The sequence below is a fragment of the Eschrichtius robustus genome, chromosome 10 (genome assembly GCF_028021215.1).
Source record: "Eschrichtius robustus isolate mEscRob2 chromosome 10, mEscRob2.pri, whole genome shotgun sequence".
Lineage (NCBI taxonomy): Eukaryota > Metazoa > Chordata > Mammalia > Artiodactyla > Eschrichtiidae > Eschrichtius > Eschrichtius robustus.
Window position 1 is genome coordinate 21723208 of NC_090833.1, and position 15805 is coordinate 21739012.

A 15805-nucleotide genomic window follows, 5' to 3' on the forward strand; every position below is an offset into this window, starting at 1 on the left:
GGTACAATTAGACTGTAAAGGGAGAAAAGGTGTGGCATAGTAGTTAAGAATAAGGTCTGAGAAGCCAGATGTCTGGCTTCTTATCCTGGCTTTTGCATTGCTTAGCCTGTGTGACTTCAGTCCAGTTAACCATTCTATGCTTCAGTTACTTCGTCTGTAAAATGGGGATAATAATAGCATCAACCTCCCAGAGTTATTGTGAGGATTAAATAAGATGGAAAATAATCAGTAATAAATAATGAAGTGTTTAGAACAGTGCTTGGCATGTGCAAGATGACATGCAGGAGTTATTGTTATTAACAATCATTATAACAATTATTGTTATCAGGCTGTTGAATGATTTGTACACAAAGCAAACTGATTCATGCCTATAGTGACTCATACAGAGCTAATCAGTATCTAGAAACTCCAAGTCTTTTCCATACCACTGCATCTTTGCCTTATAATACTTGGACCCCTTATTTTTAGCAGTCTACTGAAAAATTCATTTTTCCCACTCACTATCTTTGAGGAGTCTGAGGCAGGTGGGCAGGCTGGAATATGGCTTCTGTGTTAAAAGGTATATACATAAACGCATTTTACAAATTCCTCAGTGGAATAAAAAAATCTTGATAAGCTAAAATGATGGGTCCAATCTAGGAACACATGTTAGATCCTGCAGTGTTGAAATCATTTCTAAAGTTTGTACTAGATTGAGATTGATTTTATTTTATATTACTTTTAAGAATCCTTTCTTAACAATTACCCAAACCTCCATGATTCTGTTATCAACAATTGTTTGTTTTACTGGTTTCATTTCTTACCACTCTTTGTTGTGTTTTATGATGTCTTTCCCTTTCTTGACATTATTTATTCTGATGTTTTTCACTGGCTCGAGTATTTTCTCAAAATCTTTTTCAGAAAGGAAATGTCAGTAGTGTAGTTCTTGAGATCACTCATGTTCTAAAATGTCATTCCTTTGCTTAAATATAGCACGATGTTTTGCTCTCTTTTCCTTAGAACTCTGTAAATATTACTCCAGTGCTATCTAGCATTTAGTGTTTCAGACAAGAAGTCCTGGGTCAGATTGGTTCTCTTTTCCTCATAAATTACCATTCCTTTCTCTCAGGAGGTTTATAGATTTTTCTCTTTTTCCATGAGATTCAGAATGACTCATTTTTCAACATTCATGCCTGTCACCTTAAAAGGCTATTTGGATTTGAATACATAAGCTGAGAGATTTTTCTCTTGATTACTCCATTCTCTTCTGTAATTCCTTTTAAACAGATATTGAATATTTTGGGTCTGTCCTCATATCATTTTTTTGTCCCATAGTTTCTATCTTATATAATTAATATTTCTATGTTTTTTGGAGAATTCCTCAGGTTGAAATTTGTGAATTTATTGTCTAGCAGTGACCAACCTATTATTCAATGCCTCCATTGAGTTTTTATTTTTGGCATTCATATTTTGTTTTTAATTTCCAAGACTTCATTGTTTTCTCAGAACCTCCCCTCTTTTTCATTAATACAGTATCCTCTTAACCTTGTTTGGGCTTCACAGTCTCTTCGTATGTCAAGAGTGTCTTGGTTATTTCTTACTGGATAACCCCACTCCTCCCACCCCACCACTACCCCAAATTTAGCGGTTTAAAACAACAATTTATAATTTGTCACAATTCCATGGCTAGGTGGTTTTGTAATGTGTAGACATAGTCAGCTGGTGGCTGGGCGAGGCTGGGCTGCGCTGGCAGATGAAAGAAGGCCTCTCTCAGGTCTTCCCTGGCAGCCCAGTGGTTAAGACTCTGCGCTTCCCTTGCAGGGGACGAGGGTTCGATCCCTGGTCGGGGAAGTAAGATCCAGCATGCTGCCCGGTACAGGCAAAAAAAGACGGCCTCTCTCACACATGGCTCTGGCCTTGATGCTGGCTGTTCACCAGGCCACTTTAGTTCTCCTCCATGTGGCCTCTGTCTTCACATGTCATCTCATCTTTAGGGCCTCTCTGAGTGCCCTCTCTCCCAAGCACGGATTTTCTTCAGCATGGACACTGGATTCTAAAAGAGGGAAAGAGGGGGACTTCCCTGATGGTCCAGTGGTTAAGACTTTGCCTTCCAATGCAGGGGGTGCAGGTTCAATCCCTGGTCAGGAAGCTAAGATCCCACATGCCTCACGCCCAAAATACCAAAACATAAAACAGAAACGATATTGCAACAAATTCAATGAAGACTTTAAAAGTGGTCCACATAAAAAAAAAAATCTTAAAAGTAAGTAAGTAAATAAATAAATAATGAGGGAAAAAGGAAGCTACCAGCCGTCTTCTCAGGCTGGGTCCAGAGCAGGCACTGTGTTACTTCTGCCGAGTTCTATTGGCCAAAGCAAGTCTCAAGACCAGCTCAAGGGGAGGGGAAATGGATTGCATTCTTGATGGGTGGAGAAGCATGCAAGAAAGCAAGAAGAGGAATTGTTGACAGCTATCTCTGGAGCTGATCTCCCACAGAGTTCCCAAAGTTTGCTGCCCTAAAGATGTAGGTTGATCAGAATTGGTAACTTGGGTCTCCTCCAGCAACTGAATGAATTACTGGTTCCCAGACAACAATCAGGAAGCGATGAGGTGTTCCTTGGTCCAAAACCAAAAAACAAACAAACAAAGAATGTAGTGGATTTTAATAAAATCACACTAAACAATTTAAAAGGATTCTGAGATTATATTCTTCCTTTTTTTGGGGGGGGGGTTGTTAAAATATTCTTTTTTTAAATGAAATCATAGTGCTAGTTTTTTTAAAAAATAGTCTTCACTGGCAAAATAGAATATTGGCCACCTTATATCAGTCCTTCCAAAGTGACTGGGCTTTGAAATCCCAGAGTCTGGGAACAACCAGGCTTTCTTCATTCACGATGCCCCCCTGTCCTCTGCCCCCCGATGGTTCTTGAAAATGTCCTGGAAAAAGTCCCCTTTTACTTAAGGTACTTTTCTTTCTCTAAATGAAATTGGTGTGTGTGTGGCTCTGATGGAGTTTCTAAAGTTTTAAATTTTGTTCACTTAGCCAGGTCTGGGGGGAAAAGACTGCTAACTGGCAGAGAGATTTCTTTTTCAGCCTCTGAATTATTGTGTGGTTTTTACTCCTGGAACTGCTACCAATGGCAATCTTCAGTCAAGGGGAAAAGTCGGATAAGGAGCATGTCTTATCCTTCTTGAAGGCTGTTTTAAGCCCTTCTAATCTTGGTAAAATTAGCGAGACCCTTCTGAGTTATCTTCTTTACTTCTTGCTGCATCGTCCTATGCTCATGAGCTGGAAAGCATTTTTCATTCTGGTCTAAATTGTTTTGTATTCGGAGTTCTGCTTCAGATATTTTAGTATGAGGTTGAGGCTATCCTTATTTTATAGTAATTGAGTTTTTTTAGCATACTTTTTTGGGTTCATTTTGTTGGGTTGTTAGTGAGTTGGTGATACTTGTCGGTTTTTATAAATTTTCAGAATACATTGACAAATATTTATTGAGCACCTCTTGGTGCCTATGATGTGAAGGATACAGGAGAAGAACTCTTAAGGAGTAAAATAAAATTCATGATACAATTACAAACAAATGCATTCACTTGTAAGTGTAGATTGGGAATGTGAGAAGTGGCTGTCACAATGTCCCCCCACTTTTTTTCTTTTTCTGTCCCTTGTTATATTCGGGATGGGTCTCAAGACATAGATGAGTGTGAGGTTTCCGGCCGGTGCAGGCATGGAGGACGGTGCGTGAACACTCGTGGGAGCTTTGAATGCTACTGTATGGATGGATACTTGCCAAAGGGTGGGCCTGAGCCTTTCCATCCGACCAGAGATGCCACGTCGTGCACAGGTGGGTTTTTGCCATAGAATGCAGCATCCGAAGGTGAGAGTCTGTTGGTGGTGACTTTCTCCTGCTCTGAGCCTAAGTCTGTGGGTCTGTGTTGGGGATGTGTGTTGGATCTGTTCCTTTGTACATGTATAACCTGTGAAATAAAATAACAGTCAAGATAGAAGGGGCTATATTAAAAAAGCTAAAATTAGTATGCTTCGGGGATTTTGAGTAGTTAATAGATATTCAGATAGTAACCATTATGTTAGATAGTAAACAGAGCTGATCTGGTAAGAGCCACCATCTCAAAAGTGACCAGGGAAGTTATAAAGGCCTATATATCTTAAGGTATTGTGCAATTCAGGTGTTTTACTTTGTTGGGCTAGGCTCCTTCTCTTTACTTAGTATGAATTAGTGAGGGTTGATTGCCAAATCCTTTCAGTTTTGTGCATGTATAGATGCTATTACCTGTGGAAGGCCAGAAGAATGAATAGAGACACTCATTGGAAACATGCCCAGAAGTCATGTGGAAATGAACCAGCCTATTTAAAATATGGCTCGGGTGTGTATAGGTGAGGGGAGAGGGCATGGGGTAGAGGTGGAGGGAGATTATGAATTTTGAAAATTCACATTCATATAGTAATGAGTTCGACGTTAATTTGTTTTCAGAAATAGACTGTGGCACCGCTCCTGAGGTCCCAGATGGCTATATCATAGGAAATTATACCTCTAGGCTTGGCAGCCAGGTTCGTTATGCTTGCAAAGAAGGATTCTTCAGTGGCCCAGAAGATACAGTTTCAAGCTGCACAGCCTTGGGCACATGGGAATCCCCAAAATTAAATTGCCAAGGTGAGTTTTCCAAAGGTCCAGCTTCCCAGCTTATACCGTCTTGAGATTGTTTTCGTATTTCTCTCTAAATCTCTCTTTGGGGTACTGAATGAATTAAATAAATCCAATAAATTCCTATTGTTTCTAATAGGTTTTCAGTTGATTCTCTTGATATTTACAGGAATAATATTTTATCATCTGCAAATAATGATAATTCCATCTTTTGTTTTTCTATGTTTATAAAAGTTATATTTTTCTCTTGACTGACCACTTAGCTTGTGTTTTCAGAACAAAAATTTAGTAGTAGTATTGACTTTCAATATTCTTTTCTTATTCCTGACTTTCATGGGAGTGGTTTGAGTGTTTCATTATTCATTCATGATCTTGGCTTTTTGATGTTACATACATCTACTTATATTCTTATGTACACTGAGACAGTGCTGTGAGCCAAGTGCTGTTCTAAGCATATATATATATGTGTATATATATATATATATAGACTCATTCAATTATAATATCCCTGTGAGTGTGTGCTATTATTATCACATTTTACAGATGGGAAAACTGAGGCATGGAGAAGTTCAGTAATTTGTCTGAGGTTATCCAACTAGTGATGGAGCTGAAATTTGAACTTAGAATTCTAGTTTCTGAGATTGTGTGCTTAATCACTCTGGTATACTGCTTCCATTTTTGTGATGATGTTGGCTTTTGGTTTTTTTCTACTTTTGGCTTTCTCTCTCTTCATCATTTCACCAGTTTTTGACTATATGTACATAATATTGAGGAAGCCTTCATCTATTCCCATTTTACTGGGATTTAAAAAAAAATCAGAAATGAGTTATTTTATCACGTCTTTTAGGCATGTATTAAGGTGATCATATATATTTTTTCTCCTTTTAACCAGTAATATGCTGGCTTATATTTCCTGATCAATACTAGTTGCTGGAATGGATTCTTCTGGGTCTTTGGTGTTTTTTTTCTTTTAATCGGGATTATATTTGCTAAATTTTACTTAGAAGTCTTGCATTGATATTCATAAGTTAGATTGGTCTATTTTCCTTTTCTATGTCATCTTTGTTGGTTTTGGTATTAAGGTTATTCTAAATTTTGAGAAAAGAATGTGAAAACATTTCCTTCTTTCTCTATTCTCTGGAATACTATAAATAGGATTTTTAAAGATTTCACCTAGAAAACCATCTGGATGTGGCACTTAGGGAGAGGCAGTCCTTGGGATAGTTAAAAAAAAAATTAATACTTACTGGTCCTGTTTAAGTTTCCTATTCTTGTTGATATCCATTTTGGTAATTTACATATTCTAAGAAAAATCATCTATTTCAAGTTTATTTTCAAATTTATTTGTAGAGAGAAGTGTAAGGCACTCACGTTTTTGATTTTCTGTAGATATAGTTATTTTATAATAGTGAAATACTGGAAACAATTTCAAATGTCTGTTGATAAGGAAATTGGTTAAATAAATCATAGCATGTACATAAAGTGGATATTTTGTAGCCAATAAAAATTATGTTGGGAAGAATCTTTATTGACATAGGTAAGTATTAACAGTATACTACTGAGTTACAAACTGTATGAATAACATGATCTTAACTTTGAAAAATGTACATGTAAATGTACATGAAAATGTTTCATATGTACATGTATGTTTATGAAAAAGTTTAGAAAGCTATATATCAAAACGTTAACCATGGTAGTTTCCACTGGGAGGGATCCTGGATGATTTTTTTTTTTTTTTAAATAAATTTATTTATTTGTTTTTTACTTTTGGCTGCGTTGGGCCTTCATTGCTGTGCGGCTCTATGCACCAGCTCTAGGCACCCAGGCTTCAGTAGTTGTGGCACGGCGGGCTCAGCAGTTGTAGCTCGAGGGCTCTAGAGCTCAGTCAGTAGTTGTGGCGCACGGGCCCAGTTGCTCTGCGGCATGTGGGAATCTTCCTGGACCAGGGCTCGAACCCATGTCCCCTGCATTGGCAGGCGGATTCTTAACCACTGCACCACCAGGGAAGTCCTGGATGGTTTTTATATTTTATATACTTTCTGTATTGAAAGAATTTTTTTTAATGTATTAGAAAAAGTAACAAAGTTGTTTCCATTTTGGAAAAAAGAAAAACTAAAAGTTTTCAGTGAGTTTATTGCGTAGCTAAGAAACCTCAGTGATGCACTTGGCTAAGTTAATCCTTTTGATATTCTGATTTGCAATTCAGGCTTTAAACACATTCTGATAATTATCATCCTGGGGGTTAAGAAATTCTAAACGTACAATTGAGTTCTAACATTATCTTTCCATGGATCAATTAAAATACAGAACTTAGATTAAAATGTGCCATAATGCATTTCAAAGAACCCTCTAGAGATTTATATAAGAAACTCCATATAAGACAATTTGTATTACTTTGAAAATCAGTAGTCATCCGGATTATTGTACTGAGAATGTAGGAAGTTAATTTAGAGGAGAGTGCTTGTTCCATTTCCCAAAGAACTGTCATTTAGCAGGTCTTCACTTCTTTTTTCCCTCCTGTAATAACTGTTCCCTTCGCCTGCTGACACCCTCCACCCTCTTCCTCCCCCGTTTCACCACATGGCCACCGGCTTCTCCTGGCTGTGCCTGCTTCTCTCTAAGCACAGCCCTTCTTATTTATCCCTCATTCTTCTCTGGGGCTCCAGAATCTGGGCTATGTGCCAGCCGGCACTATATTTTTAGCTCAGCGTTATGAAGCCACAGGAATTGGGAATTCCACTAAAAACACAAGCAAACTGTGAACTTGGATGCTGAGGAGCAGGTACTTTTGAAAGGAGCAGCCGTGCGTTCCAGACGGCAGCGTGTGTGTCCGATAACAGACTTCCCCACCAGAGGAGGTACAGCTGGAGGCTCCTGTTGTTTGCCTTCTCCCAATTACCGTGTCCCTGGAGGCTCTGCTGCTGCCTTGGGGGAGGGGCATTGCGACACAAGTTCCCCACCTGAGCAGGCCTCAGAAGTGGATGTTGGAAGTGAGGATGAAATCTTCCAAAATGGGTAGGAATTTGTGGAAACATCCATCACACATTTCCATCCACTCACTGGAAAAGACACAGTCTCTAGCTTGCGTTTCCTATTATTTTGCTATTATTATTACTATTTAAAACATTTTTCTGCTGAATATTTTATTTTTTTAATTTATTTATTTTTGGCTGTGTTGGGTCCTCGTTGCTGTGCACGGGCTTTCTCTAGTTGCGGCGAGTGGGGGCTACTCTTCGTTGCGGTGCGCGGGCTTCTCATTGCGGTGGCTTCTCTTGTTGCGGAGCACGGGCTCTAGGTGGCAGGCTTCGGTAGTTGCGGCACACGGGCTCAGTAGTTGTGGCTCGCGGGCTCTAGAGCGCAGGCTCAGTAGTTGTGGCACACGGGCTTAGCTGCTCTGCGGGATCTTCCCGGACCAGGGATCGAACCTGTGTCCCCTGCATTGGCAGGATTCTTAACTACTGCGCCACCAGGGAAGTCCCTTATTATTATTATTTTTTTGATTTTCAGAGAAGGTGCCAGTTGTAAGTGACAGCTTAAAGAATTTGAGTTTTTATAATTCAACCAAGCCAGGAGCAAGGTGAGGGAATCACTTTAACTGTGTTATCATTAGCAACAAATCCAGAGTCTGGCATACTTGTTAGATCCTGTGACTAGGTAAGTCTGGAGTCTGGGAGCAGAGTAAAGACAGGTACACCATGAACTATTCTATAAGGGTGAACTCCTAAGTATCATGTGAGAAGAATGGGTAAAGACTAAGAGAGTTCAGGTGGGGAGATTGGGTGGTTCATGGAAGGGGTGACATTTGTGTTCTTCCCTTTGGTAGTTTGCCTCCCATGGAAGGGTCCAGTGATGAATGGTTTGCAGTGTAGGCAGACCAGTTGAGGGTTCTGGGACTATCTGTCTTCCAGATTTTCTTCCCATCCTTTTTGGGGCCTTATCTTCCCTTCGGGCTGGGAATTCTCACCAGCAGTGTGTCTGGCACTGAATAGTCCCTTTAAGAATCCGCTTCCACGCTTACTTCTTCTTCTTAAAACCTTTCTAAAAACAGTGAAATGGCCACTGCACTTAGAATAAAATCCAAACTCCTAACCATGGATTTTGGAGCCAACAGGGGTTTGTCCTTTTTGGCTTTTATACAGGTTACGTCTCCCATCATTCTCTCCCAACCAGTATGTCAATCTCTTATCAGCTTCAGGGCCTTTTCTCTCTACTTGAAATAATTGCCAACCTGTTTTAAAAATTGTTATTGTGGTAAAATACACATAATAGAAAGTTTACCATTTTAACCATGTTTAAGTGTACAATTCCATGGTATTAAGTGCATTCACAATGTTGTGCAATTAACACTGCTGTCCACTTCCAGAACATTTTCATCATCTCAAAACAGAAACTCTGTACCCATTAAACAAGAACTCCCCATTCCCTCCTCCCTCTAGCCCCTGGTAACCTCTGTTCTACTTTCTGTCTCTGTGAATTTGTATTGTAGGTACCTCATATATGTGGACTCATACAATACTTGTCTTTTTTATATCTGGCTTATTTGACTGAGCATAATATTTTCAAGCTTCATCCATGTTATAGCATGTATCAGAACTTCATTCCTTTTTTTTCCTTTCAATTTTATTGAGATATAATTGACACACAGCGCTGTGTAAGTTTAAGGTGTGCAGCATAATGATTTGACTCACATACATCATGAAATGATTATGACAATGAGTTTAGTGAGCATTCATCATCTCATATAGATACAACATTAAAGAAATAAAAAAATGATATTTTTTTCCTTTTGATGAGAACTCTTGGGATTTACTCTCAACAATTTTCATATGTCATGTTGTACATTTCTTCCCTAGTACTCATTTATCTTATGAGTGGGAGTTTGTACCTTTTGAAGAATATCATTCCTTTTTCAGGCTGAATAATTTTCTACTGTATGTGTACACCACATTTTATTTATTCATTCGTCTGTTGAGGGAGGCTACCTGCTTTCTGCACAGGAAGCTCCTTCTCATCTTTCACGTTTCAGCTGAAATGTCATCTCTGACATTCTCTTGCTTAGTACACAACACGTCAGTATATTATTTATCATTATTTTCATGGTTTTTATCAGTCTGCCCTACTGGGCTGTAAATCTGGGAGCTCAGTGACCATGTAGTTTTCTTCAGTATCATCTCTTCAGCACCTGGCACAGTGCCTGGCATACCTAAGGCCTGTAGAAGCACCGTGAATCACCCCCAAAGGGTGGCCCAGATGATGGCAGACATAGTGGAATTGGCTTCCGGACTGCGTCCCAGCTTGTCCTGTGGCTGAGCCTTGCTGAAACCCTGGCTTCCTCTTTTGTTTCCCCCCTCTAGCTTCATGTCCTGTCCTGATTCCACACCTTCTTACTCTGTCTTCTGCACCTTCATGCTTGCTTCTCACCTGGCATGACATTTCTATGCTGTGATAAACCAAAAACAAGGCCCTGGGGCTGACTCTTGGTTTCCCCATATCCACGCATGTGGCCCTTGCAGGATGGATGGCCCAACCCTGTGGATTGATTTCAGAGGCAGAGTTTCTTCTTTGAGTTGGTTAACAAGGGTGGGACGTGGTTTCTTAAGTCCACTCATAGCAGAGCCTGATTCTCTAGAGGTGACCAGCACTTGAAGGTTTACAAGGTTTTCCATAAACATTGTGTTATTTGCTCTTTAAAAATGCCTTCTGAGGTGATTAATAGGTTGGCATTATTTCCCATTTCATAAATATTCCATTTACGACCAATAATGGGTATTATTCCCATTAAGAACCAGAGCAAGGAAGTGGCTTACCTTATGTCACTAGCTTATGTATCAAGTTGAGAACCCAAAGCACTTTTCCAGAAGGCAAATTCCATATAGAAGTAGCCTTAGTGAGCCCTGGAGGTGGGAGGCAATGATGAAAAGCTCCATCCAGAAGGATATTTGTTGTTGCTGAGTCAGCTCTTCATCTTTTAAGATTTTCTTAGTGGAGCCAAATCTCCTCTCTGCATAGTTGGGGAGGGTTTGAAAAGGCTTTGACAAAAGTTGGAATGCAAATGAGTGCATTCAGAGGAGGAGTGGCAGACAGGGTTCACTGTACTGCTGCCTCTGAATTTTTAGTAGTGTCTGAGGGTTCTGGGACCACATCCGTGCTTAGCAGGGAAGAGTGCTGTGATTGGCTCCTGATATCCACCTGGGTGAGGGAGGTTGGCCTAGCAGCACACTCACCTTGTGTTTAGCATCTGTGTTCCAGGTGATGGGAGTGTTCTCCTTTGAAATCGATTTTCTGGTACCTCACCACATACTGGTCTTTAAAAACTGTCTTGACCTGCTGCATGCAACAAATCTCTTGTGTGACCCTTTTGCCAAGTAAATGCCATTAAACATGTCACTTACAAATGGTTGGAGCCACTTGAGTGTGCAAAATGAATGATGACATTGGTTATAAGACTCAGGGTGATGAAACATGAGCTTTAGAATCAGAAAGTCTTGTGTGAGTTTTGGCTGAGCTGCTTACTGGTTCCATCACCACCTCTAAACTTCTGTAAACTCAAGTTTCCTTCTGTAGAAGGGGAGAAAATTGTTGTCACCCTATAAAGTTATTATGAAGATTTAATGACATAATGATAAAAAGCACTTGGCATTGTGCTTGATGTGGAATAGCTGCTGGATAAATGTTTGCCATCATAATAAGAAAGTCATAATCTAGTGGGGAGTGGCAGGTAATGTTTCTAACGAAAATTCAAGGTCTTTCTGAAACTTCCCTAAGTGGGGAAGGTCTAAAATTTTTTAGCTTTCACTTTGCCTTATTTATTTATTTTTTAAATAGAAATCCATTTTTAATTTATTTAACTTATTTTTTTATTTATTTTTGGCTGCATTGGGTCTTCATTGCTGCACGCGGGCTTTCTCTAGTTGCGGCGAGCGGGGGCTACTTTTCGTTGCGGTGCGTGGGCTTCTCATTGTGGTGGCTCCTCTTTGTTGTGGAGCACGGGCACTAGGCGCGTGGGTTTCAGTAGTTGTAGCACATGGGCTTCAGTAGTTGTGGCTCGTGGGCTTTAGAGCGCAGGCTCAGTAGTTGTGGCGCACGGGCTTAGTTGCTCCGCGGCATGTGGGATCTTCCCAGACCAGGGATCGAACCCGTGTCTCCTGCATTGGCAGGCAGATTCTTAACCACTGTGCCACCAGGAAAGCCCTGTTTATTGGTTTTTGATTCAAATATTCTATTTACAGCTAGAACATTAAAATGAAGAGTTTTAATGTTATTTTTTTTAAAAAAGAAAGATTCCTATGCAGCTCAAAGCATCAAAAACCATTTCACCTCTATGAATGGAAGATCTTTTTAAGAGACACGCTGATAAACTCTTGTTTTTTTTCTTCCAGCACTCACTCTTTTACCTACCCTATCACCTCCTCTGCAGTTTCTGAAGTGTTCAGATTCTAGCCGTTTCCATATTAGACACTACTTGTTGACAGTAAGTGTTTTAATGTGAAATGGAAAATTTTCTTTTTCCTCCAAATGATCTATGAATACGATCTGAAGGAAATGTATTATTAGTTGAGGTTAAAGTTCATGGGAAACTTTAGAATAAAAAAATCCATCAAAAAGTAATTTTTTTCTTTCTACTGTCTTAAGGGCAAGTACACTTTTTGTTACTAAGGGGCTTAGTTACAACCGTTAATAAGCTATCGACACTTTTGAAAATGTGCTTCAGGGAATGCTATAACCCTCCCATTTCCTTTTGATGACTGTGATAACATTGTCTAAATTCAAGTAGCCACATATTGTGATGTTAGATTCCAACGCCAACATCAGTGATGTACATCATTTAATGCCCAAGTGATCCTGGATTGAGGGTCTAACTAAATTTGGCCGACTCAGAACATGCCATTAAGTGCATGAAACTTTGTCATAAGGTTACGCTTTCAGCCTTATTCCTTAGGCCATATTTCTTACATATAAACTTCACCAAAATTAATGTTCCTAATAACTCACATGACTACAGGGGATATTCTAAAGATATAGAATATAGACACAGCCCACAAAGAGCTTACTGTTAAGAGGGGAAGAGAACATTTTTACAAATGAAGAAAGTATAGGTATAAATGCTGAATTATCCGATCTAGAACATGAATGTAGTGTAGACTCTGGTATTCATCTGCCTAGACTGTGGCCCTTACTACCTACCGTGTTGCACTAAATTCCAGGTGTTACATAAACCTTCTGATCTGATCCTAAGGCACAATAGAGACTTCTTCCTATTATTGTTGGGTAAAGATGCACACTGGCTTTAATGTGATTTTCTTCCGTTTTCGTACTTGTGTCTGCCCTTTTACTGGAGTTTTTCATCTAGTAGTTTATTTTTCTGGGAAGATCTTTTTTTTTTCCCTTTGGTCAATATCAATAGGTGGAATAGGTCAATCATTTATTCCCCCAGCATTTGGCAAAATGTCTGCCTCAATTTGTAGACATTATTGGTCATTATTTTTTCTTTCTCAGCTTGGTATTTTTTGGTCTCTAAAACAGTCTTAGATTAAGCCTTATTTTACTCTGTTATTTCTGTCATCAATCACATTATTGTGCTGATATGTGTAATAAATAGCAGTCGTTGGTGATACAGTCAGTTGTTGATTAGACACCATAAATTGCCTATACCTTTCATCAAACAGATTTCCTTCTGGAATATTTTCTTGGGTAGAATTTTAAAGCTAGCAGTGAGGATAAACATTTTTACCTTCAAGATATGAAACAGAGTTACAGTATCAATGTGGTCCTTGAAGCTGGCACAACACATTTCCCCCCAGGGAGACAGACCTATTTTGAAGTTGATTATTTGAATAAAATCACAGATAATAGGATACTAAGGAAAAATTCCCAGCCATGTTCATAATTAGTTGACTGTATTCCTGATGCAGATCCAAACGTTGTTAATAATGTAGTTAGCCAGAGAAACGTGTGCTTTAATGAACACCCCTATGCATATGCAATACAAAATTTGTGCTGCTTATTCTTTTTTTTCTTTCCTTTGGATGTTAACTGTTTTTAAATGGCTTCTTTCCTTGTGATAGTGATATTTTTATTACCTATTGCAGTCTCTGTTGGATTGATTTTTGAATATGTCTTAATAGGGATCACCTGCTTTCTTGGGTACCATTTGGTTTGAGTAGAAGTGGCAGTGGCTGCCATCTCTCTTACGCATGGTGGGAATATCTGTGATGGGCTTATGTTCCAGGCAAAACCTGGGCCAGACCCCCATATCATAGGGTTAAACATCAGTACCAAGAAGGCTTCAGGGCAAATACAGTGGCAGGGGAAGTCCATTTCCAGCAGCTCTCTTCTCTGGGAAAGTTCTCGGAGACAAGATTGGGACAGAGGGAGTTGTCATAGGACCCCCTTCCAGACTGATTTAAATGCTTTTTCATGCAACCTTTTCTTCTGAGGTTTTAGCTGAACTATAAGATCAGTCCCAGTCAGAGCCTAGAGTGGACCCCTTCAGTGTGAAGCTGCCCAGATATAATGGACCTGGACTTTGGGGTCACAAAAACCATGGTTTGAATACTGGCTCTGCCTTTTTTTTTTTTTTTTGGTTGCATTGGGTCTTTGTTGCTGCGCACAGGCTTTCTCTAGTTGTGGCGAGCGCGGGCTACTCTTCGTTGCAGTGTGCAGGCTTCTTATTGTGGTGGCTTCTCTTGTTGCAGAGCATGGGCTCTAGGCACGTGGGCTTCAGTAGTTGTGGCACATGGGCTCAGTAGTTGTGGCTTGCAGGCTCTAGACCGCAGGCTCAGTAGTTGCGGCAGACGAGCTTATTTGCTCTGTGGCATGTGAGATCTTCCTGGACCAGGGCTCGAACCTGTGTCCCCTGCATTGCCAGGTGGATTCCTAACCACTGCGCCACCAGGGAAGTCCCGTGGCTCTGTCTTTTAGTAGTGGTGTAATTTTTGAATGTGACAGACTCTTAGGACCTCCATTTTTGTATCTATAAACTACATGAGAAAAACCCATCTACCTTGCAGTAGGGTTTTCTGTGAGAAATAAATAAGATAGTGTATATCTAATAGACTACCTTGTGTTTAGTAGGTTTTGATGCATGCTATTATGATTAAAATTATTGCAGTTTATACAGCTTTCCCAGAATTCACTGGTACAAGACTGATACGTATTAGTTTTTGTGGGTCTTTTTCTCAGCTTTCATCTACTTGGTGTCTGGTAGCTATGAGTTACCTCTTTTGGATAAAAAATATAGAGATAATGTGTTCCTGTCTTGTTATTTATACTTACAATTTACTGATGTGTGTTTCCTTCCTCAGGGGTTGTGATCGTATCGAAGTAACACATATTGCATCTTGAACAATGATAAAGTAGTAGCAAGCTACCAGTAAACAACTATTTATAATTTACCATGTAAAAACTACTATTGTAAGTAGGCATTGTGGGGAAGCAAGAGATTATAAGATAAAGATTCTGTCCTTTAGGAACTGTCCGTATATTTGGGAAGACATAGTCATTAAAACAAACCCACAAAATCCTCAAGGAGGAAATAAAGGTCAGATGAATAGGACAGATAAGTATTCTTGATTCTGCTTCTTCTCTCACTCTCACATCCAGTCTATCACCAAGAACCTTGTTCTGCTTCCAGGATGCATCTCGAATCCATCCACTTCTTTCCATCTCTGCCATCACCTCTCAAGTGCATCCAAGACCTCATCTCTCTTTCTGCTGGGCTACTGCTCTAGACACTAACCAACCTCTCCTTTTGCTCCTGTTCTCCCATCCCTTATCCACCCAACAGTCAAAATGGTCTTTTAAAAACCTAAGTCAAGTTATTTCATTCCCTCGCTTAAAATCCTCCAATGGCATTCCACTGCTTTTAACTAAAACCCAGCCTCTTTCCTAAGGCTTACAAGGCCCTCTGTGACCTGGCTCCGCTCTCCTCTGCACCTTCGTCTCATGCCACTCTCCCTCTTGCTAACTGTGCTCCAGCCAACAGGTTGCATTTCCCTTTCTGGAGCATCTCAAGAGCTTTCTCGCCTCAGGGTCTTTGCATTGGCTACTTCATTTGATTGAAATGTTCTTCCTCTGGTCCTGGACATGACTGGTTCATTCTCATCCTTCAGGTCCCAACTCTGACGTTACCTCCTCAGAGAGCCTGAACCATTCCTGACCAC

The 15805-nt window shown here is 39.9% G+C and overlaps 1 protein-coding gene across 2 annotated transcripts in view; it reads left to right on the top strand.

The window, feature by feature from the left end:
- Positions 1-15805, top strand: part of SUSD1 (sushi domain containing 1) — a 136028-nt gene that overhangs the window by 21648 nt on the left and 98575 nt on the right. For both annotated transcript variants that reach the window (XM_068552905.1, XM_068552904.1), the window contains exons 4-5: positions 3672-3824; positions 4473-4652. In XM_068552905.1, the coding sequence (XP_068409006.1) occupies positions 3672-3824; positions 4473-4652 (333 nt within the window). The remainder of the gene's footprint in view (positions 1-3671; positions 3825-4472; positions 4653-15805) is intronic.